This window comes from Mustela nivalis (assembly GCF_964662115.1).
Source record: "Mustela nivalis genome assembly, chromosome: 15".
Lineage (NCBI taxonomy): Eukaryota > Metazoa > Chordata > Mammalia > Carnivora > Mustelidae > Mustela > Mustela nivalis.
Window position 1 is genome coordinate 11,544,461 of NC_139034.1, and position 25,808 is coordinate 11,570,268.

At 38.4% G+C, this 25,808-nt stretch overlaps 2 protein-coding genes across 2 annotated transcripts in view; one reads left to right on the forward strand and one right to left on the reverse strand.

Moving 5' to 3' along the window:
- The window catches only part of LOC309848753 (uncharacterized protein), a 339,042-nt gene that overhangs the window by 37,227 nt on the left and 276,007 nt on the right, over positions 1-25,808 (forward strand). The window lies entirely within an intron of this gene.
- LOC309848897 (uncharacterized protein) overlaps positions 1-25,808 on the reverse strand; it is a 55,759-nt gene that overhangs the window by 7,015 nt on the left and 22,936 nt on the right. Inside the window, exons 3-10 of the mRNA XM_082700935.1 lie at positions 17,826-17,988; positions 13,566-13,708; positions 11,849-11,884; positions 9,400-9,549; positions 8,615-8,752; positions 5,884-5,994; positions 1,451-1,475; positions 274-339 (exon numbers count right to left, since the gene is read on the reverse strand). Coding sequence (XP_082557061.1) covers positions 274-339; positions 1,451-1,475; positions 5,884-5,994; positions 8,615-8,752; positions 9,400-9,549; positions 11,849-11,884; positions 13,566-13,708; positions 17,826-17,988 — 832 coding nt within the window. The remainder of the gene's footprint in view (positions 1-273; positions 340-1,450; positions 1,476-5,883; positions 5,995-8,614; positions 8,753-9,399; positions 9,550-11,848; positions 11,885-13,565; positions 13,709-17,825; positions 17,989-25,808) is intronic.

The window sequence follows — 25,808 nt, forward strand, 5'->3', positions numbered from 1 at the left end:
TCCTATAGGAAAAAAGCATATTTACTATAGGCTGGTCAGAGTCCTAGTGTTTTTTAAAAAGGAAATATTAAAAATTCATGCATAGTTCACATGCTTTTTAAAGATTGACAATAACAGAATTTTAATTCCCATTATTCTGCTTTGTTTATAAAAATATTAAAATTTTTACCAACACCCAAGTTAAAATGTTTAAGAGGAAGAAGAGATGTTCCCCTTAAAATAGATTCTAACATTCTTCAACATGATATATCTAATTACATTTGACACACTTACTGGAGGTTTTCAACATCCTGGCAGATGACAGGAGGGAGATTTTCATCCTTCAGTGCTTTACTATCCCTGAGAAAAATGCCACAGATAGATTAAAGCCATTGAGGTTCTAAAAAGCTGACAGCTGAGTTCCACTACACAAGGGTTAAAGGGGAGGAGGTAAAACAAATATTCCCCATTTATAGCTCTTATGGTTGATTTCAAATCTCTTTATAAAAAAATGTTGTTTCCTGACCTTTAAAATAGCTTTAACAATTCATCTGACAGGGAGATTTCTCTTCTAATTTCCCTTTTAGAAGGACTGGCACCTATCATAAGTACACATAAATGCATCTGACCAAATGTTTAAGAAAAAAAATTAGAAAATACAAGAGATTAAATATTGAAAAAGTTCCACTGGCTCAAAAACTCTATGACTGACCTTTTATTTCGTTCAAAAATATTAAAGCATTCATTAAAGAAAGTCTACAAACTTCTCATAATGAGATTCTAATTGTATTTTACTTGATTTTTAGAATTTCAATTTATTCTTCAACAAAATAAAACCTAGGGATAGACTGAGGGAATCATAAATATTTAATGAGAATAGGAAGAGGTGAAATGTGGCATGCTGTAATGGAATTATGAGTTAAAATTCAGTCACAGATCTGCTACTACATCCTTGATAGAACCTGAAGCAAACCTCAGTCTCCTACAGCTTTCTCATTTATGAAATAGGGCTAAAGTATACAGAAGATATTTTGGAGGCATGAACTTGATCATTTATTTACAAATGTTTTATCTAATGTAATACAAATTAGGTGAGGAAATGTAAGTGCTAGTAAAAATAGTGATCTTCAAACCTATCTGATGTATATTATAGATAGAGGCTTTTCTCCCTCTTCATCATCAGAAAATAAATGGGACTGGTATAGTAGTTTATATAGAAAAGGTCTGTATACCTAAAACTGAGCATAAAGTATTCCAGAAAGAATTGGTTATAACTTTCCTAATAATTAAAAATTAAAGACCTGACCTGCCAAAATCTTTCCAGAGCATATGTTTATTATTTTACTTTAGACAAAAACTGATTCAAAGAATTTTTCTTCTAAATGTCTATATAGTTTCTTTTACTTCCGATGAGACCACCTGCCTATAAATTAACAAATAAAATACTTTGAAAGTTAAATTGTAAACCTACTCTGGTCTTGTTCCTGTTTTATCACCTAGAAAATTCAAGAAGCTTTATATAAAAACAGGTCATTTAACAATGTATTCCAAATTCAAGTTTCAATTTAACACAAACTTAGGTATAAACAGAAACTTCTAAGCATTTTTCGGACAGCCTCGTAGACATCATGTGAGGTCACTTGTCACAAACTCCAAACTACATACTATGGGGACATGTTTGTATACACATAAACAGATAGTTACGTAGGTGATTTGTATCTATTTCTTTCAAGGGCAAGATTCTTCCTCTTTCAACTATCTTCTATGAAAAATATTCTTGCTTAGCACAGTTGACCTCCTGCAAGTTCTACTGGATGCTTTCTTAGGTTCTATCAGTTCAGAATACTAAAATATGTCAGACTACCCGGATGTCTCTAAATATTTTACAAAAGCAGCAATTTTTTAAGATGATGTTTTTAATGTGTGCAGATAGATCAACATGAGAAAGCTTTCTCATGAACACTTATTTAGTGGTTATCATTAATAGTGTATGTCTAAAAGTAGAAAAGTAAAAATGCTCCGTCAGCAAAATGCAGTGACTCACTTTCTGCTTTTCCAGAATTTACTTCACACTGCAAAATAAGACCTGCTTAATGAAGAAAATACAGGAACACACAAAACTTCATCCCATCACAGAACCTTAATGGTTCCTCTTTCAACCTCTTTTGGCACTTACACACACATTTTTAAATGTGATCGGGATGACCATAAGTTATGTGCACATATTTTCTCAGGATGTTGAAATTAAGTCTTTTTCATGTCACTTAACATGATTTTAAATGACCACAGAATACTGATGACATAGCTGTATCAGAACCTTTATGCCCAACCCTCTTCTTAACATATACGCCTTTACTATATAAACAATGCTGCTACAGTGAATGCCTTTATCTCCAAATACTTGTGCATGACTTATTTGTATTCCACAGAAAGAGGAATTTATAGGTCAAAGATTACATCAAGGAAAACCTTTGTATTATCAAACTGATCCTTTAAAACAACTGTTCCAATTTATCTTCCCACCTACTACGAATAAGTAATTTTTCCGTCACACCATCTACAACAATGTACATTTTTCGGAAACAATCACTGCCAGTACATAGGTGAGAAATGCCACTTCATTATCATATAAATTCATATTTCTGACAGTACTAAGTAAAACATTTCAAATATTAATTAGACAAGTCTATTTCTCCTTGAGTGAATGGTCTATTCAGGCTATTTGAGGTATATCCGAGGTATGTTTCTCACTGACTTCTCAGAGCTATTTCAACATTAAGCATATTAATTATCTCATACATATACTTTATGTGTCTATTTCTAAAATGAGACCTTCATTTCAAGATACATCTCAATTTCGGATGTTAAAATGTGAAGGAAAAAAGCATCGAAACAGCAGTATTTTACTTCCCACCTGTCCTTTACCTTTTGCCTTTGTCCATAGGGTTTCTTTTGTTTACCTTTTTAATCTAACTACAATTTATTTTTCCTTACTTTGTATGTTGATATTTCTCTTTCATAGTTTAACATTTCTAAAATTGATATCCATGTTCTACCGATGCAAGCCTTTGACTGGGTGAGACACAGTAAGATAAAGGAGGGATTTAATTTTTTTCCCACAGACTTCAACTTTTTTACTCATTAGTGTCCTATTCTGCTCTCTCTTTGATATTCCATTTTTATTATATTTACAGAAGTCTCTATACACACAAACCTGCGTATATAAAACTTAGGCCTGTTTGTGGCCGACCGTGGGACCTGACTAGTCCATCTAGCTTGGCATCTGTAATACCTGTGGACTGCTGTCAAAGCTCACTGTCAGCACTCCACCTCTGTTCCTGCCCTCCTGCACATTATCTTCCACATGGCTGCCAGAATGCTCTTCTTCAAACACGTATCTCATGTCATATTATTCACATCAAAACCCTAGTGGGTCTCAACTGTCCTCCGTGTAATTACAAAACTCTTTAAGATGACATACACGGCCCTTCCCTTCATGACATCTGGAATCTGATCTTCCCATGCTGCAGCTCGCCGGTTTTCCAGCAGTTCTTCAAAAGAGTAAAGAGCATCCTTGTCTCTAGATCTTACTCCATGCTGCCCCCACTTATAGACCACTGCTTCCTACCCCTCTTCATCTATCAAACCCAATACAGCAGGTCCAGGCTAACTGATGCAGCTGCTAGGGAAACAGAGAAAACCTTTAGATTAATAAGGAACCCCTGGACACGTATAGCAGGTTAAAAGGAACTGGATGTGCTATATCAGGTCATGTGCACTTATTTTACATACTCCTTTGGTTCAACTCTGAGGCACAACACAAGAGGAAGACAATGGGGGAAGGTGGAGTGCAGCGGGGGGCGGGGGAGGAGGGTGCAAAGGGAGATTAACTCCTTATATTTCTCTTACTCCTTTGCCTCAATCAAGTCTTTCACGTGGAGCCTAAAAGCAATTACAATAAAGAGAGAACCAGTTTCATAATTAAAATCAAAGTAGTTCAAGGGTACCAGATTGCTTCAGCTGATTAAAAAATAAGCTGCTAAAATATCTAAGATAATTCCTTCTAATTTTGATGCGGCTACAAAGAAAACTAAGTAAAAACAAGAGACAGACCCCTATGTTTAAAAATCAATTTTGGGGGCGCCTGAGTGCTCAGTTGTTAAGCATCAGCCTTCAGCTCAGGTCATGATCCAGGGTCCTGGGATCAAGCCCTGCATCAGGCTCCTGGCTCAGCAGGAAGCCTGCTTCTCCCTCTCGCACTCCCCACTTGTATTCCCTCTCTAGCTGTCTCTTCTTCTCTGTCAAATAAAGTTTAAAAAAAAAGTAAAATAAAATAAAAATCAATTTTTATTCAAAGTAATCCTAAATTTTCTAAGTTTAAAAGGATTTTAGGATAGCCAGCTTTTAAAACAGTACGTCACCCTAGAATCGTCTACATAATAAAAACCACATCCAAATAAAAAATTCCTACACAGATATATGGACTCCTTCATCTGTTACTCATTCTAGGTTCTTCAGAGGATTCAATGCAATAGGTGAAACATGCTTTCATCAGAGGCAGAAGAGGCAATGCAAGACAAAACAAAAAATCATGCACAGGGAATCGACAAAACAAAAAATAATGCACAGGGAATCAACAAAACTAAAACATCTTTCAAAATGAATCTGGATTGGTAATTTTTTAACAAGAATATTCAGCATTGCAAGAGCACAGTAAGAACGGCATTTTCATACTGGCTGGTGGGTAATCAATTGGTAAACTCTTTCTAGAAAGTAATTTTACAATATTTACCAAGAGTCTCCAAAACTCTCCCCTCTCTTTAAGCCAGTGATTCAGTTTCTAGGTTGTCTTTAAAAAATAATAAAAAAATATGAATAAAAATTTATAAGAAAAACAAACACAAAGAGAGCATTTATTATGTGCCTGGCTCTACTGAAGTCTTATAAACTATAATCCTTGGACCAACAATGTCAAGTAGTTACTGTTCTTTTCCCCCACTTTACAGATAAAGAAACTAAACACAGAGGGATAAATAACTTGAACAAGGTCGCAGAGCTTATCAACAGTGGAGGGAATCTGAAGCCAGGTTTCAGCTCAAGTCTATCCTCTTAAGCTACAATACCACATTGCCTCTCCCCATAAAGATGCTCAATATGTTGATACTTCCTAGAGTATACGAACTGAATACAAACACTAATAATGGAAGGACGGCTGATTAATGATGTATCGATTCATAAAGCTGATGTAAGCAGCAATAAAACACTCCTAAAGAATTATTGAACTGACAAATATTGGTGATATAACATATGAGAAAGAACAGGTTACAAAGCAATCCAGTTGACCTTTGAACAATGCAGGGATTAAGGGTCCTAAACACCCAGGCAGTTGAAAATCTACACATAATTTGACTCCCCAAAATCTTTACTAATAGCTTCCTGCTGACCAGAATGTTTACTGACAATATAAAGTCTATTCACACACACTTTGTATGTGATATGTACTACATACTGCAGTCTTACAATAAAGTAAGATAGAGAAAAGAAAATATTAAGAAAATCGTAAGGAAAACACATTTACAGGACTCCACTTTTACTGGAAAAAATTCACATATAAGTGGACCTAACATGTTCAAAGCATGTTGTTCAAGTATCAACTTATATACCATACATGTGTTCATGATCCCAACTTAAGAACATATATTAATACACACACTGACAGTTACATAACCGTATGCATAAACAAAACTCAGTTTTCTATGAAAATAAAATCTTAAACACATAATACACAAAAAATTTGTGAGATATAAAGTAAATGTAAAAGTAAAAACTTTACTACTGAACATGTAACTAAAAATCTTACTGACATAGAAATTTAAGTTACTGTTAGAACAGAACATTACTTACTCTTTTTATCTGATGAGGTACGAAAATCTATACCACCAAGACCTTCATTGCCTGCAGTTGAAGTAGCTGCTGTGGTTCCCAAAGTCAAGCCTAAAGCATTCTGTCCAAGTCCTACAAATAAACCAAATATAATTTACAAAGTCTTTACAATGATTTTCCCTCAATGGACAAAATTCTCAAATGCTTTCAAGCTGGATCCCATTTTTCTTCATAATTGCTTTAAGCAAATAACATGGAATAAGTCTAAAGCTGGGATTTAATGGTGTATGTAGTCTGGATAATATAATTTTAACTTCTTTACGTTTTAGGTAATTTTTTAAAGTGTAGACACACAATGTCACATTAGTATACAACAGTGACTTGAAAACTCTATACATGCTATGTTCACCACAAGTGTCACTACCCTATCTGTCACCATACAACCTTATTACAATACCATGGATTATATCTATCCCTGTGACTGATTCCATAACTGGAAGGTTGTACCAACTCCCCGTCAGCCATTTTGCCTGTCCTCCCTACCCTTTCGGGCAACCATCAGTTCTCTGTATTTATGGGTCTATTAATTTTTCTTTACTAAAAAGGTCAGAGTTTATCTGTTAATTCAATAAATGTGAACATACTACTTGTTTTTTTTAAATCCTCCTGAAAAAGCAGTTTTAGTTTGTATATTTCCAGGTGAATACTTCTTGTCCTCTAGTCATGCTTTGTAATTGGATACTTTTTAAATTATCAAGTATTGGATGTGTTAATTAACTTGATGGGCATTTACAATGTGCATGTATATATGAAATCACTATGCTCTACACTTTAAATATCTTACAATTTTACTTCTCAATTATACCTCAGGAAAGCTGGTAACAGATAAATAAATTACATAATAAAATAATCCGGTAATGATTTATAAGATTTCAGCAAATCTTATAAATCTTATAAAGCCAATAGTTTCATTATTCATGAAATCTAAAGAACTGAGAGTTAGAAGCCTTACAGTTCAAACATCAAATTTCATACTCCCAAGCTTTTTCAAAAAAAATTTAATGAAAGAAATAGACTTCATTTATTTAAATCCTACCGCACTGACAAAAGGAATTGAAGGGGCTAAACTACAGTTAATCTTAAGTCATAAAGGTATGCTTGTAAATCAAGTAGCAGAATTTTAAACACCACGCATTGGTAAATCATCTAAGTCCATGCATTACCAAGCTCACATAACTGTGGTTCTTTTTGGACAGATGCTATTTACTTTAAACAGAGGAAACAGTAGAGGTACTGAATAAAAGCAGGGGATATATGAAGAGTGGATTTAAATACTGACAATGTGTGAAAAAAAATATAGCTAAATGAATGTCCATTAAAAAAAAAAATACAGGGGTATGTTTAGTTAGCACAACCTTAAATCAAGCACTGACGTGTGTCTAGAGCCTAAGAAAAATTGTAGCAGGCCTACAAACTCATTAGAAAGACACAAAAACAATCCTCCACCTCCCCTTTCTGTTATTTTTGTGTTTTGCTCTCATAGGACTCTTTAGGAGAGATGTTTAAACACTTATCCTACAAAGAAATGTATGTTACAGTCATCCAGTGATTCAGTTATTAGGAGATATTTTGAATACCTACAAGGTGAGACTACAGTGACAAAGACAAGTATCTGAAAGATAATGCAAACCTGAATGCTACCAATTTTTACAGATTATCTTCACCAACTCCTTTTTTCCCCTTCCACTGACCCAGAGTTTCTTCACTAAATTTAGTACCTGAACGGAGGACATGAAAGAGCTGTTTAATAGAAAACACTAGGTCATTCTCCTTCATCTCTCCCACACGACCAAGTATGAGACACGTACGAGGTGTTGAGTAAAACTTCTGATATTAAATAGCCATTATACATGAACCTATGTATTACTGGGAATGCTATGATTTTTACATGTTTCAAAGCCAAAAAATATGTTTTTCCTAACACATAAATTGTTAAAGAGAAATTCTTGATATTATATTGCTATGTGAGATAATTATACAATGTTTTCAAATCAGAGGAAAGCTCTTCTCACTCCTACATGGTATTATATTACATTATTTATAGTATCATGTTTCCTCTATTATTCATTCATTTATATTTATATATAAATATATTTATAGTATATCTTAATACTCAAAACATCGACAGAATCCTTAACATGAAGCTAATTTCAAAATAAGAAAGAAATGAAAAATCAATCCAAGATGGAAAATATGAAGTATTCTCTGCCAATTGAATTGATACTTTAGTATTTTGCTTGACTAGAATAAATTTAATACTTGTGTTCTAAAACCTTTTCTTCAAAGCACGCTAATACCCTTTCCTGATGCCTGTAATGGAAAGCCATTCTTAAAACCAGGGCTTGAAAGGTCAAGTTGTTTTGCAACGAACTTAGATACCAAATGATCCAAGACTCTACAACTACCATTTCTTGATAAATTTCTCTAGAATAGTTTATAAGATCCTTAAACAGGCCCTTCTTTGTTTCTTTATATAGTCAGTCAATACTGAGAAGCAGAAAACTTTTTTTCTACAATATGGCTAAGATGTCCAATTATGCATGAAAACCATTTTTTTATAATTCAGTTTTCATACGAAACAAAAACATTCAGGTTAAAGAGACAAAGTGGTCTGTTCCAAAGGTCAAAATACAGATAAAGTAAATTTAAATATAAATATTTACTATTTTGGAAAATGAATACCATTAATTACCTGATGTGGCTATATTTGAACTCTGGAAAAGTGAACCTCCCAAACCAGCTAAGGCTCCCCATAAGGAATGGCTTGTTGATGGGGTAGTAGTTGTAGCTGTTGTTCCGCCCAAATTATTTAGGGTAAATCCTGTAGATCCTATAGAAAGTAAAACGGTAAAGGCTTCAAAAGGAAACATCATTTCTAAGAACATTGGAGAAAATACAAAACATTCCCCACCACCACCAAAACAGACAGCCCTCACGTCCATGACAAAATTCACTCTAGTTTTTCCTAAAAAACTACTTGCTAAAGATAAAATTACATATACTTAAGAATAAAGAGAAATAAGACCGTAAGGAAACGCTAGTGACACAAATAAGAGTTCTAGGTAACACTAGAATGGTGTAAGGTAACGGATTCCAGAGAATAATAAAGAGTTTTCAATCCAGGATGCCAAATTCGCCTTCAAAATGGAATGAATCCTAAGGCAGGCAAGGCTGATGCAAATTCTTTATCCTTTCTTGTCACCAATATGCTCCTTGGAAACAAAGTGTATACTAATAGTTTTACATTTTACCTCTCACCCTGTCCCTGCTTTGCTCTGTAAACAGAGATTAACTTCCAGGATGGCTCCTGCTGCTTTAAAGCCAATGATGATCTTTGTAGGATCCTAATTGCTGAGTGATTAAAATAAAAACTTTCCAAAACTGAAGTTATCTTGAATAAGGTGGATCCCTATATTCACTAGCCAAAAACAAAACAAAATTCAACCACAAAACGTGACTTTTTCCATTCTGCCTCACCTGCTGGAGTTGACGTCAGAGCAGACAAAAGAGTAAGACCACGAGCTGAGGTAGAAGTAATAGGGAGAGCAAATGGTGTGGCAGATGCGGCAGGTTTACTGAATCCTAAACTGAAACCTGCTGTAGACGCAGATGTAGTGGCTGGCGTTCCTGTGTCAAACAAACAAACAAATCCTATTTTACCATGACTGTATATGTATTACACCGGTTTCAATCAGGATCCCTAAAAGTTCGTGACCCTACTTTTGTAGCCAGAAGGATATGTGGGTAGGTATGAAAAAGGAAAATATAGAAGTTGGAGCCAAATCATGGTGAATAATTAAAAGAGGATGCTATGATCTTAGGAAAAGCAAGAAAAAGTCCCATCAATGTGGTCATATTGAAATCCAATTTCAGTTCTACCCCTGGATTTACCTAAAACAGCACTGACCCTTCCTTTGCTCTGTACTCAACAGAAAAATATTCCTCCCCTCCAACGCTATTTAAACCACCATTCTCTACTGTTTCCTCTGCCTTTACTTCTGTCAACCCTGGCTACTCCTTCCAGTCTGCTTTTGTCCATCTCCTTCCTCTGTTCAGTTCTTAAATGATACTGCCTACGGCTCCAGGCCTGCTCCCATACTTCCCAACTACAGGATCTCAGCTAGGGCAACACAGGCCTAAATCTACACCTACCCGAGTCTCCACTGGTTAGCTCTACCGGGATGTCCCTTAACTTTCCACCTCTACGCCTCCCTACACAAAACGTTTCCGAAACCCCCTGCCGTGGTCCACTCAGTTGCTCAAGCCAGAAACCATAATCACCCCTGACATCCCTTCTCTCTCCTGAATTCTACTAGCCATGAATCCTGCTGATTCTACTGCAGAAATAGCTCTGGATTACAAGCATCCTCAAAACCCTTAGCTCAGGTCATCTTCTTTTCAAGAACAATTATAACCTCTTAATTTGTTTCTGTGCTATCAGTCCCTCTAAACTTTAATCTATTCTTGGAATTATTTCAGTTACTTTAAAAAACAAGAAGGGAGAACACCAACAAATATAATACCCTGGTGATTATCTCTGACTGAAGGCTCCTATTAGCTCTACACTATCTCTACACTAGAGTCACAAGGCGTGGCACACAACCACCTTTCCTATCTACTTCCAATCTGCTCTTCACACCCCCTCTCTCCCTACCATTCCCACTTCTGAATCCTAAATTCTAACCAAGTACTTTTCCTACTTCCCTGAGTCCCCTTATGACTGGGCTGTTGCACGTCTCCATCAGGAATGATGTTTCCTGCCCCCAAAATAAACTTCTACTCTTATCTTCCTCTACTTCCCTCGTGCCTTTCATACATGTTAGAGCACTTATCAGGTCATACAAGAACATGTTACTATACCTGCCAGTCAGCTTCACCTCATCACCCACTGAATGCCTTACTCATGCTCATGCTAATGCTCTTGACATCATTAGTACCACCTGCACCACCAGTACCATCACCACACCACAGCTAATACTAAATGTTCAAAGCATTATGTATACTCAAGGCCACAGAGTTAGGAAGTAGTAGCCTTTCCAAACTATTAAAAGAGGAAATACATAATGACCTGCATTTTGGCTTTCCCTAAAGGCACTGAGAGAAGCAGCTGCCAGAAATTAAACTTCTGGATTGCCCTTACCACAACCAGAAATTCCTGCCCGGGTACAGTGCTTTGAAATCCTGTATGGGTTCTAAAATCTCAGAAAAGAAGAGAATCCAACTGCTTGCCCTGAAGCCAATCCTGTCCAAAACTCTGGTAGTGAACAGACGGGTTACACTTTCTGTGGGTCACAGGTGAGTAGCATCCAAATGAACAAAGTCCACCAATCCTTAGTTTACTTCAAATATTAATTAAATTAATAAATTTACTTTAACTGAGTTCCCATACTATCTTTTCATTCATTCATTTCCTTTGACATTATTAACTGTCATACTACTTACTCACATTCCCTTTGGCGTATCGCTACAGAGAACCATGGCGTTTTTGAGCTGAAAAGAAATACAAAAACTTTTCAGTCCTACCCTTGTTTTACAGATAACCAAAAGCTGCCAGATACTACATGACTACCTAAGACCTCACAATGATTTGGAATTACAACCAGGGCTTAATTCTAAGACTTCTGGTCTAGAGTTTGTTGCTTTTTTTTTTTCCCCCACTAAACGGGTTCAAATGACTATAAAAATACAATGTAAAATAAACCTCCAGAGGAAAAAAACCATTGCTGTATTTAAAGGTTTTTTTCCTGAATTAAACAGTCATTGACTTTTTTAAAAACTCCAGTACTGAAAGGCTGTATAATGAGTCAGTGTCTGTGATCTATTAGGTTCCTTACATGCTTCCTTCTATACCCCAGCTCTGTGAGATAATAAGAAAGAGAAGAGAAGAAAACCACAGATCTGGGATCTTTCCTCAAAAAATTCTTACCCAGAGTTAATCCTGTAGTTATAGTTGTTGCTATTCCTGAGGACAAAAAGAGAAATAAAATTTAATCATCAATGGCAGATGACATTTTGTGGGGGGTTATTACAAGGGCAAGACTTAGAGTCATCCTCAGGATATGATACTACAACAACCAGTATCTTCTACCATGACCACTAATAGAAACGTTCTTCCTAGAGCACCGGTTTTCATATTACCGGCTATATATAATTATATAGGGAATAAGATTTATAAATGCAAACAACTACTGCTTATAACAACATTAGGCAAGGAGAAAAAAAGCTACTCTAAGCCAACACTGGCACACAAAGTCGTTTCAAGGAGCTCACTGGAAGCTCCCGCATTCCTGCAGTTCTTACATTTTCTATGTGTGGCTGTGAAAAGTTTCAATCAAAGCTGCAATGTCAATGCATAAAGTGGTAACAGAGACCGAGAGGCCCTGTGGGTACAGAATAAAGAGTAAATAAAGAAATAAGCTTTTGAAATGGCAGCATTACTGACACATATTTTTAATAACCAAATATCTTTAAGTATTAAAAAACAGATTTTTATTATTGAAATGTCTACCAGAAACCTTGACCTCTTGCCCTTTTCCCATCTAAACAACTCTTTTAATAATATAAAAATTTAAAACGTCTCTTAGGAAGGTAAATTATAACGTTATAGCAAGAAAGGATGCTGACTGCACCATATATACTAAATTAAATTAACGTCCAAATTGGTAAACTTGATTTATCTTCACTAAGGTGAAACACTGCATTATATACTCTCTTGTAAAGATTAAATTAATTCTTGGGGCACCTGGGTGGCTCAGTGGGTTAAGCTGCTGCCTTCGGCTCAGGTCATGATCTCAGGGTCCTGGGATCGAGCCCAATATCGGGCTCTATGCTCAGCAGGGAGCCTGCTTCCCTCTCTCTCTCTCTGCCTGCCTCTCTGCCTACTTGTGATCTGTCTGTCAAATAAATAAATAAAATCTTAAAAAAAAATTAAATTACTTCTTTATATTTAAAGAGGTATATCTTCATTGTGTCAAGTATACCAAAAAAGAAGTTATTTTGAAAAGAGATCTTGGGATGCCTGCGTGGCTCAATTGGTTAAGCGGCTGCCTTCAGCTCAGATCATGATCCCAGGGTCCTGGGATCAAGTTCTGCAATGGGCTCCTTGCTCGGTGAGGAGCCTGCCTCTCCCTCTGCCTCCTGCTCCCCCTGCTTATTCTCGCTCTCTCTGATGAATAAATAAAATCTTTCTTTAAAAAATCGCATTTCTTTAAATTTGTTTCTCTTCTTTTTTGAAGATTTATTTATTTTTGAGGAAGAGCTTGGGGGAGGGGGGTGCAGTATGCAACAGGAGGATAGGGAAATAGAGAGAGAATCCTAAGCAGACTCCCCAAGGAGCTTAAAGCCCAAAGAAGATCTCATTCTGCAAGCATGAGATCATGACCCGAGTGGAAATCAAGAGTTAGACCCTTAACCAACTGAGCCATCCAAGAACCCCTAAATGGGTGTTTTCGTTTACACTAGAATAGATCATAACCAATGTTAGGCCTACCACTGGCCCTTAAGTCCACATCCCTATATATTTTTTCATCTTAATATTTACCATTTTTTAGGTCTGACAATCCCTATAAAGGGCAGAGATATAAGCCAGAACCTTAAAAAGAATATCCCATAGCTACTCCCTGAAATGTGACAATCCTCCTTACCTGTATTTGTTCCTTCCAGAGTGAACCCAGCGGTAGGTTTCGATCCAAGGAGTCCGGTTCCAAAACCACCTGAAGGAGCAGATGTCGTGGCAGGAGTTGCAGTGCTTCCAAGAGTTCCAAAATTGAGCCCCACTGAAGGGTTGCTTATCTATAAAGAACACAAAATAAAGTCTACTGGAGCCAGTATTTCCTAAAGAAAAATAAAAATTAACTCTTCAAGGTTAAACACCTTCTTTCTTTTCACATATTCAATATATTGCCATAGAATACAAAAAGAACTATCTATTTATTTTTAACCAACCCAATTCAAATAGTGTCCTGTTCTCTTTAAAAGTAAGTCACATACAAAAGATTTCAGATCACAAGGAAATCATAAACAGTATCACATATTCTCCTTCTCTAAGTTTTATTGACAGTTAGCATATTTTAAAATGGCCACAGAGCAATCCTATGAATATGGATCATTTTCCTCTTGAATGACTCACGTATAGTCCATATTTCTAAATACATTTATTCTTTCCCAACTACTAAATAAAGAAAAATAAAACATACTCAGAAAACTTCTTTTAAGTGATCTTTGCCACCTCTCTGTTGCTTTATCACCATATTCATGGATTTAGGTAGGGACGGGGGATACAGTTACGTTTCTTGTCACCAAAACAGCATCAAGAACTGGGGTAGGGGGTGAGAAGAGGAAAAGGACTAAACATAACCTGGCAAGAGGAAAATACAAAGTAAAAATTTCCCTCTATCCAGATTATGTGTTCATAAGCAGAAATTCTCTTCAGAGTTTCTGAAAGCTTAAAAAGAACAGCTGGTAATAGCAAGTGATGTGAACAAAGTTCACGACTTTCAACTGTTCTTATCAAAACTCAGGGGCTCATATTTGCTATCGATAGTGGGAGAACAAATTATTAAAATAATCAAAATGTCTCAACAACCTGACACTCCAAAAATTGTAGAGGAGAGTTAAAAGAGACTATAACACATAACATAATGGGAGCTCCCATTCATCCTATATAGGTATCTTTATTCTATCCTGCCTGCCCTTCCAAACAGACATAATCCCAAGAGAAGTCAAGGTCAGTTTTAAAAAGCTTATGTCTGGGACACTGCAATTTAAGGAGGTAGCAGTGTTATGGCTGGGTTCCAGGGCCAGGTCTCCAATGTCCTGGGACTGGTGTGACATAACTTAGCCTTCTTGATCCTCTGTTTCCTCATATGCAAAATGTTAATAACTTTGCCCACTTAACAGATTTTTTGCAAAAGATTGAGAGATTATGCATGGTGAATTAACTTCACTTAATAAATATTATTACTGTCATCATTAGGAACTTAATAAATTCTACTATACACATTTTATACAATGTATTACACTACCCAATCACTGTGAGGGGAACAGAACTTGAAACCAGTCATTAACACTGAGTAGGGGGTCAAAAAAAAGGTCCTGGGATCGAGTCCCGCATCGGGCTCTCTGCTCGGTGGGGAGTCTGTTTCCTCCTCTCTCTCTCTCTGCCTGCCTCTCCGCCTACTTGTGATCTCTCTCTGTCAAATCAATAAATGAAATCTTAAAAAAAAAAAAAAAGGGAGCTGGCCCTGTGTCTTAATTTATCATGGATTTTATTTTATTTTTTTTTAAGATTTTATTTATTTACTTGACAGACATAGATCACAAGTAGGTAGAGAGGCAGGAAGAGAGAGAGGAAGGGAAGCAGGCTCCCCACTGAGCAGAGAGCCCAATGCGGGGCTGGATCCCAGGACCCTGGGATCATGATCTTAGCCGAAGGCAGAGGCTTAACCCACTGAGCCACCCAGGCACCCCTATCATTCATTTTAAAATGATCTCTAGGAACATGGGTATGTGAAGTACAGAAGGTTGGCAAAACAGGGTTGCAAAGTCTCACCAACAAAGCACAAAACTTTGAACACTTAATCAACTGAGCTAAAAAGGTATTTTAATAAATGTTATTGGCAAATTTTGAAGACCTCAAATTAAGGAAATGGTAATTATGCTCCCCTCCCTCCCAAATAATTCAGTGATTCCATTTGGTTTTACTGCTATTCCATAAATATAGAAAGATGCACAATGAAATTATGTATTTTTTTCTGAAATTTTGTATTTTTAGACAAAATATTTAAAATTTCTTGACAACTTAAGATAACTGAAGACACAAGGCACTGTTTCATAATTAAATGTGAACACATTACCGAAGAAATACATCAAAGTGGTATCTTCTTACTCAAGAAAGCAAAAGAGAAATTTCTCTACAGGAGAGAAATTTATTTAAAAGCTACCCCAAACAGGACCACGTTTTGCCTCAACCCACTATTATCTGCCAATGGCTCATCAGAATGTGTTACTGTTGACTCCATCAGGTCAGGAATATTGTTTTAACTTCTCCAGCATGCCCTAATGTGGACTTAGAAAGTAACATTTAGGGAGCACTTACCAAGTGCCAGATATGATGTTAAGTACTTTAGTCATCAGCATCTCTGTTCCAGATGTGGGAACTGAGGCTTGGAGAGTAACTTCCCTAAAATGATTTACCTAAAGAGACCAAATCCGGATGCCTGGGTGGCTCAGTGGGTTAAAGCCTCTGCCTTCGGCTCAGGTCATGATCCCAGGGTCCTGAGATAGAGTCCTTCATCGGGCTCTCTGCTCAGGAGTGAGACTGCTTCCTCCTCTCTCTCTGCTTGCCTCTCTGCCTACCGGTAATCTCTGTCTGTCAAATAAATAAATAAAATCTTTTTTTAAAAAAAGTATATTTTTGACACAGCAATTGCGATTCCAATGAACTAATCTATGTAGGAGATGACAGGAATAGTTTTCGCCAAATAGGAGAAGGGTTACTGGTTGAAAACCTGGAAGAAAGAGCTGTACCCTTATTTATTTCACCATCTAAAACAGAGTCTATTATATGGAACTGTGTTAAATAAATATCTGTTCCATGAATGACAAGAGCTTGCCACAGGGCGGTGACATGAAGTGAAGCAAATGGAAACTAGGTAATTAAAATTAGCAAGCCTTGCTGATTAAGGGTGCAGAGAGAAAAGGAGGTATTAGGGGAAATTCCCAGACTTTTTCCTTGACTATGTAGTCTGTACCTCCCCCACTTTTCTTGGTAAATTATATATATATATGTATATATACATATATATATATTTAAAGATATTATTTATTATTTGACAGAGAGAGAGAGAGCTCTCAAGTAGGCAGAGAAGCAGGGGGTATGCCCCTTGCTAAGCAGAGAGCCCCATGCGGAGCTCAAACCCAGGATCCTGGGATCATGACCTTAGCTGAAGGCAGAGGCTTAACCAACTGAGCCACCCGGGCGCCCCTGTACCTCCCCTTTTTAATATAAGGAAGATACTTTTGGCTTTTTACTCTACAATGACATCCCTCAAGCCTCAGGAGATAGATACCTTGTAACATTTTCTATGCACACTTCTTGATGTAATGAACTCCTCCCCTTTTACCTTAAAAAGACGAAGTTCTAAAAATTAAATCTCTCACCATGAAAATGACCTTTGACTATTGTCTTTTTCTAAACCTATGCTGGCTGTATTTCGTCATCGCCTGAAGCGGTGCTTTAGCAGGTTGCACAAAAACGATAAATATGCTACCTACAGTTTTCAGTGTAACTAGAAGACAATGTGAGTCATTCCACCATAACACTCACGAATACTACTACCCACACTGTTCAAAATGACCACCAAGAAATGCTGCAACACGTATTTAAAACAAAAAACTACAGTAACAAAGGACCATGAGGTACCAAGAGGTGAGCTCGTTTAGAATACCACGAAATCATTAAAGCAGTGGAATGTCCAAAGCCGTATATCCTGCAATGACTTCTGAATTTTCAGCGATAAAACTCTAATTGTCCCCCTTAAAATTTTTCTATTGTCTTTTTCTGAAACCCCAGAATGACCCACAATGTCGTTCTCCGTTCTGTGCCTCAGACTGCCGCACTGCTAGGGCTCAGCGTGAAACCCCAGGCCCTTTCACCCAGCCAGACCCCACTCGACAGGGACACTGGGTGAACCATTGTGGATTCTGGGGACCTCACAACCCCTGTGACCACCCTCCCGACCAGGCCCCCAAACGGCAGGACTATGAGGCTGGCGCTGCGCAAGTCTGTCTGTCTTTCTCCCAGGCCCACTAGAAAGGAACCCAGCGCGAAGGGAGAGGGACGGGCCCACCCACGGGAGTCTCACGGAGAGGACCAGGGCGGGAAGGCGCAGAAGCGCAGTTACCTAGATGCCCCGTCCCGAAGGAGAAACCGCCGCCTGCGCCGGTCCCGCCGGGGGCTACGGTGGTGGAGCCCAGCGTGCCGGTCCCGAAGGAGAACCCCGTGGACATGGCCGCCGGGGCTCAGCGCCGAAAGGAAGCTGCAGGGGTTCTGGACGTCCCTCTCTTCTCAAAGCCAAGGCGGGCCAGGCAGCATCGCTCTTGCCCAGCCACAACCTGGCGGGAACTTCAAGCCCTAGAAGCTGAACAGACAAGGCCGAGGTGGGTGGGGCAAGCACCCGACAGCACATTCCGGCTCCCGCCGCGCGCACGTAACCCACCGGGAGCGAGCCCGCAGCGCGCACGTAATCCACCGGGAGCGAGCCCGCCGAGCTAGGCACCCTAGGGTGGGAGGAGCTCGCCGCCGCAGGGCATTCTAGGAAGGGGCAGGCTGGGGGGGGGGGGCGCGGCTGCGCCGGGTTGGGCGAGGGGGCGGGCTGCGCGGGGGGGGGGGCGTGGCCTGGGGGGGCGGGCTTGGTGGTGGTGGGACTCCGGTCCTCTTAAAGGGTAGGCGCTTGGCCTTAAACAGCAAAACCGTTCCCTTAGTTCTGTATTTGCATACGTGTTGATGTAATCTGTACTTCAGGCCTGTTGAATATTATTGCTTATGTCTTTCCTTACTGGTAAAAGGATGCGTGGAATCCCAAGGTGGGGAGGGCCCTATTGAGCAGTCCAAGCCCTGTTAGAGGAAAGGAGGCGCGCTCAGTCCATGGTCGGCTGCCGACCCTTCCCGGAGAAGGAGGGGTAGCTTGTCTTTCCCTGACAGTTCTGAAATGAACTGAGAGCAATTCATTCATCCGCTCCACAGCTTTTGGAGCCCGATAAGCGCAGTGATTGCGAGTTGCCAGCCAGGAAGCTCAGAGAGCGTCCTTTGGTGGGGGGTGGCCGATCCCGTTGGTTGCGCTGAGCAAACCCCCTGGACGTCAAGTGATGTGGTCAAGTCCACGAAGTTTTTGCAGCATATCCTGCTGGGTAGGAGTCTGGTTCTCCAGGCCCATCGTGGCGATGGCTGCCTTCTGGCTTTGGGTTTTGCATTGCTCTGACGCCTCTTTGCTACCTACCAGAGGAACTGCCAGGTGGAAGGGCTAAGTACAGAAACAAACACAACATAGTGCGGAATTTAAGAGTTCCAAGAGCAACCCCTAAACATAAGAAAAATGTAGATTTAAGGAAGAGATCCCCTCTTGTAGAAGCATCAGGAGAAGCTTCATGTCTGGTGCATTTAAGGTGCTGTCATCATAATGTGGGTCTTTATTCAGAGATTGTTACATTACTCCCGCAAATGCTTTTCCTACTTGTGATTTCTTCCAGTAAAATTCATCCCATAAGCAACCACCAGATTTGCTCTCCTAAAACACCATTTTCACCCCTGCACTGCCTTGATGAAACACCCAGTGGCCCTTTAGGCTAGCATTCTTCCTCCATAAGACAAATCTAAGCTCGGGCCTCACAATTCCTCTAAATGCAGCACTTTCTCTAGTGTTGAGGTTGGGCATTGCTGCCTCCTGTGGACTGAATCCTGTCCCTCTAAAATTCATGTGTTAAAGCCTTCACCTCCAATGGGATGGTGTTTGAAAATAGGGCCTGTGGAAGGTCTTAGGTTTAGATGCGGTCACGAGGGTGGGGCCCTCATGATGGGATCGATTCCCTCATAAGAAGAAACATTAGAGACCTCTATTTCTCCATTTCTTGAGGATACAGCTAAAAGGCAGCCTTCTAGGGCAAGAGGAGAGCTGATGGGCACCTTGATCTTGAACTTCTCAGCCTCCAAATCTCTGAGAAATTTTGGTTGCCACCCAGACTGTAGTATTTTGTTATGGCAGCCTGAGCACTTACACATTACCTCTGTGTGTGTTTAATTAAAAAACCTAAATAGAATTTTAGATATGATAGATATCACCATTAGAATAATTAAAAAGTGATGCATTTGAACTGTAATTTAAAGAAAAATTTCATAGTGCCAGAACAGGAGGAGGAAAAAATGAAATATCGAGGGTTTTAGAGCTTCAGTTATCTAGAAAATGCTATTATCAGTGATAACTTATAAGATGGTTAATAAGAGGACTATGAGGAAAAAATGTAGGGTATTTTGACTGGAAAAAAAAGATCCAGATGATTTTTGGAGGAAGATAGAATGTGGCTCCCTACATCTTTTAATTCCATTGTGTATTCTTTCCACAAATTTTGAAGACTATCAACATAAAATTAGTAAGTTCAAAATATTGGCCTAGGAGTACCTGGGTGGCTCAGTCAGTTAAGTGTCTGCCTTCCACTCAGGTCACGATCCCAGGGTTCTGGGATGGAGCCCACCACCAGCCTCCTTGCTCAGCGGGGAGCCTACTTCTCACTCTCCTTCTGCCTGCTGCTCCCCCTGCTGGTGCTCTCTCTCAAGATCTCTCTGTCAATAAAATAAATAAATAAAATATTGTAAAAAAATGTTTGGCACATACAGTTTATATGTTGATTAATAAAACATGTAAGGTTAGCTGGAAGGAAAGTGCATGTAAAAATGTAGTAGGGACTAATATATATTCATAATAAGGGAAACTGATGTGGGCCATATCGGAATTAACTTCTCAATCATTCTGTAAACCTTAAACAGTTTTAAAAATAAGTTTATCATGGCACCTGGATGGATTAGTTGGTAAAGCATGCAGCTCTTGATTCTCAGGGTTGTGAATTCAAGCCCATGTTGGGTGTGAAGTCTACTTTTAAAAAGCTAAATAAATAAAATATAAGTTTATAAAAGAAAGTGAGAAATTTGAGTTAGATAAAAGTTTGAGTTTGGGGGGAGCCATTCAAATTGATAAAGTATTCCTTTAACTTCATAAAAGTTTTAGTATGGCATTTTTGTCTTGCATCTGGCAGAGTAGTTTAACTTGTGCAGAAGTAACCCCTGAGCTGCCACGGAGAGGAGGGCCACAGGGATGGAAAGCAGACTACTTAATGAACAGCAGTATTACAATCTATAACATGGCTCCAGATACACCGAGTGTAAGACTGGACCTCAAAGACCTTTTCTCATATAAATTCTTCTGCTTGTCATACTAGCAAAAAGAAAACACTTTACCTCCTTCATTCTACAAAAATAGAACTCCAAAGAAAGCAGTTTCTATAAGCCAGCAATGTGGTTATTAAATGGAAAGCTTGATGTAAAATGTCCATGTAAATTTCATGCCTATTTAAGCCTAATGTCTATGCATCCAGGCAAAACCATGCAGCACAGTCATTTGGCTTAACTGTCCTTATTTAGAATAACACATTCTATTCCAAAGGATGTTTCCCATATTCCTCTTTGACATTGGGGGACCTGAATCCGTATATCAATTCTATGGGAATTACCACTTTCCAAGGATGAAGCAAATGATTCAGATTCTAAATTATGTAACAAACCACATTCCTTCCCTTTGTTTTTTTAAATTATGTGAATCATGCTAAGAAAACCATCTTTTGCAGAGTTACTGGCTGTATGGTGATGTTGCTAATGTCAGAATCAAACTGAATAATCCAAAAGGCAATAGCATTGTAAAAAAAATTAATTTCAACCTGCATTAAGATGGTTAAAGAAGCTTGTTTCCGTGGTATGCTCAGATCAGGATAACTCTGAGAAGGATCATTTGAGAAGTTCTAACATAGAAAATAAGCTGGAATCTTAAGTCTATTTAAGTGCATCCGCAATATATATGGTCTGATCCTCTGAAATAACCAAGAAAGAAATTATGATTTAAAGCCTATATATGATCATTTGACCTCTGTCTTGAATTTATTTCTGGGGATCTATTGACTTTAAAGTTTTATATAGTGTCCTAACTTTTTATAAAAATCCTATTAAAGTTTCAAAAGATCCAACAACAACAAAATTTATAGAAAGATAGATCAACAGTCAAAATGCGACCAAATGTGAATAACTGCTGACTCTACAAGAAAGATAGATGGGTGTTCATTGTACTGCTCTCTCAAATTCCGTACAGGTTTGAAATTTTTCATACTAAAAAATTGGAGCCTAAATCTAAAACAGAAGTTTCCAAAAATAGATCTAATAATGATCTGTTTCCTGATAAAATTTTCATTCATCTCCCAAGAAATGAATAAAAAAGAAAAGAAAGGAAAAGCAATACAGGGAGTCTTACATGAAGCTAATTTTATTTATTTGTTTTTAAATTTTTTTTTAGTAATCTCTACATCCAACGTGGAGTTTAAAACCACAATGCCGGGCACCTGGGTGGCTCAGTGGGTTAAGCCTCTGCCTTCAGCTCAGGTCATGAACCCAGGGTCTTGGGATCAAGCCCCACATTGGGCTCTCTGCTCAGCAGGGAGCTGGCTTCCTCCTCTCTCTTTCTGCCTGCCTCTCTGCCTACTTGTGATCTCCATCTGTCAAATAAATAAATGAAATCTTTAAAAAAAAAGATTTTGTAAAAAAAATTTATTTGGGAGAGAGAGAGAGTGCTCAAGCAGGGGGAGGGACCGAGAGAGAGGAGAAACAGACTCTGCCACTGGTCAGGAAGCCTGACATGGAGCTCCATCCCAGGATCCTGGGATCACAATCTGAACTTAAGGCAGATGCTCAGCCAACTAAGTCACCCAACTCCCCCTTCAGACTTCTTTTAAATGAAAGAAAAAAAATCAACTTCCGTGTTAAGTTATCAGAGTTGGCCATGGGAATAAAAATACATGTTTATAAAAAAATAAAAAATTTTAAAAAAAGTTATCATAGTTGGGTCTCTGTTATTCATAGCTAAACTTAATATACCAGTTTAAGTAGGAACCCACACTAAAAGATAGATTTTGTATGTGTTACTGAAGAAACAGGAAGTAGCCATGATGAACCAAGGTCCAGATTATCTCTAGGATCACTATACAGTGATAAAGGCAAAAACAAAATATCCTGTTATCTAATTATATTCTGCTAGCAGAAAGCACAGTTGAGTTCTAGTCTCAAAAACATAGAAGCCAAAGAGGGAGAATGTATCTGCATTTATTGTTCTCACATCTTAACAAAACAATTCATGGTACCTCATGGACTCAGTATGTACTGTCATGGAGCAGAAATACATTCACAAGACTATTCCATAGCATGCACAAATTTTCCCTCAATTCTCTTTGACCAGTTTTCCCACTGCTTGATTAGACCTCTTTTGGTTACAAGGAATAGAAATCCTCTAAAAGTAGTTTAAGCACAACTGTGTATACATGTGCAGGGAGATGTGGGAAGACAGAGTTACTGGTAGGTCTTGTTATTGAGACATGGGAGACAGACTTGGAATACAGAGAGGTTTCAAGTGAATCTAGAGGAAATGGTGTCATGGATGGCACGACAAATCGACCAGGAACGTGAGGGTAAGAGGATGAAGAAAAGAACTCGAGAAGCAGAGAGATGGGGGCAGGAGGAGCGCTGAGGAGGATGTCCAACAGTGCTAAGTTTATTCAAAGCATTAAGGCCATATAAATAGTGATAATAGGAGAAGCAATACATCTGTATCTAGTTAAACAACCACGCGTTCCCATAATAAGTTTCACAATGAACTATAAGCAGACTTTGTGACACCAAATGGCTGACACCGGTACAATTGTTCTGTATTGATACAGCAAACCTGAAAGTAATTTATGGGCTGTACTAGGGCAGCAAGAACCAGCCATGAACTTATGACCCCAACCAAATTGTTCTCATTTTTAGCAAGCATGTGGGAAGTCAGGTAGGTGAGCGCATAACACATAGCACAGACCCTTTCTCAATGCTACTCCATTTTATCGACCTAAGGCTTTTGTTCGGCTATTGAGCCTTTAAAGGAGGCACAAGTCAGGGCCTGGTTTGGTCCTCATCTCAAGCCTTATTGTGGCCTCCCACAAAAAGGAATAGCCAGGCCTCAAGTATATCAGAAAGTGACAGCTAGACAGTTCATAAGAAATGAACAAGGGAGAGTTGCACTTATTTTGGAACTGAGAAGATCTGGAGGTCCCAGGGGATGGGGGAAGGATTAACTAACTGGTTGAGTGCCCAAGGGAAACAGAGGGGCATTCAGGCATCTGCCACACAAGAATCTGAGACCCAGCTCTCAAGGAGAAAAGGCCAGTAAACAAACGCGGAGAAAGTGAAACAAACGTAGCAGAACAGTTTCCCCCCACCCTGTCCATACCTCCAACCCCACTGTTATCAAACCAGGGAAGTATAGGGTAAAAGAGTCTTTGAATAGGATAGAGGGGCAAATTTATATTTATGTTAAACTGAACCCTTGACTCCGAAAAATAAGTTTTTCTAAAACCCAGAGTAATCGTACAAAGTTATTGAGAGGTAAAAGGAAAACCAACAAAACAGCCTTGAAGGGTAACTGTGAAGAAAAAGCTACTGCCTGTTTCACCCCATAAGAATCCAGTGTTCAATGAAGGGATTATGCAGAATACAGCACGACTGACCACTGTATCCACCAATGTTAATAACCAGTGTGAACGGACAGAAAGATCAGACATGGATACCACTTGGGCAAATCATCAATATTTGCTCATCTAAAGGATTCAGAGAGTAAGTCACACCTTCAGGATACAGTGAAAAATGATGAGTTATCTTCTTTATGACAGAATGAGGAGCAAGCCAGCCTCCGAACTCTCAAATCCGGAGACAATGAAAGTTATACTAACCTCTGGAAATATAATATTTCTCCCTCCAAGTATGAGACTGAGGCATATCGGTTAACTTGGCTACATGCACTTTGCTGGGCCAGGTGCACGTCCTCACCCACAGGTATAGAATACAGAGTGTGATCACTTGCATACAATGTACAGTCACTCTGATAAGAACAAATGTTTATTCCGTCACCCATTCTCCTCAAGGAACACAGCCTGATCCAAATAAATTCCTAAACCCAGGGCTGAAGAGGAGGATGAGGATCAGCAAGTACGCAGACATCTCCAGGGATTCTGGGATGCATTCTTAAAACACACGTGCTCACACCTATTATTTATTGAGCATTCGTTGAGGCCAGTCACTACGCTTGAGCATTTCTCTTCATTACATCATTTAACTAACACAAATGACTTAGTGGAGAAGATGATGGTAAGTACTACTACTTACCAATAAGTAAACCGAGAGTTAGAGAAATTAAATAATTTTGTAATTATTAAATTATAACTAGTAAATTATTTGGTAATTACCTAATTAAATAATTTAATATCTGTTCACACAGATAGTGAACAGCAGAAATGAGATTTGAATTTAGATAGCTTTGATTCCAGAAAGAATTCTGACCATAGATTTCATCTTCTGCAAAAATATACCTAAAACGAAAAGTTAAGAAATGGAGTCAAATGAAATATTCTTATTCTTTCAATGACTTATATTTATTTAAGAAACAATGAAATTAAGAAATATAATTGCTCTTATGGTATCTCATTAGGTGGCAAATAGTAAACATAATTATAAAAGCAACAACATTTGCTTTTAAAATATTAATGTTATCTCACATGAATCATAGTATCAGACAACTCTCACACATTTTGTAGGGGAAGTAAATTTTTTTTTTTTTTAAGAGTGTTCAAACAAACAAGCATTAGGGAGAAAGGAATGCAGGAGATTCTGATTCCTCATTATTTCAAAGTATCCTGATTGTTTATTTAATGCTTTATTGTGTTTGTTATTTTTGATGCAAAAAACTACTATCCTTAATTAAGAAAATGCCATTTCATTAAAGTCATCCCATAACAATAGTCACATCCCTATTGTAAGATGTTTTTGTTGGCACATACAAGGAAAAATTTAGGTGTCCCCTAGAACTTGGGTGACAAAGGAAGTTATAACTAGATGCAACAAAACAAAACTAATCAAAAAACTAACATTTAAGGACTCCATAGAAAGACACAGTTTGGTGTCTAGACCATGACTTACAGGAACTTAGTTGGCCAAATGGTGTAGTTAAAGAAACAACAGGACCCTCAGAAGGAGACTTTTTCAGCAATAA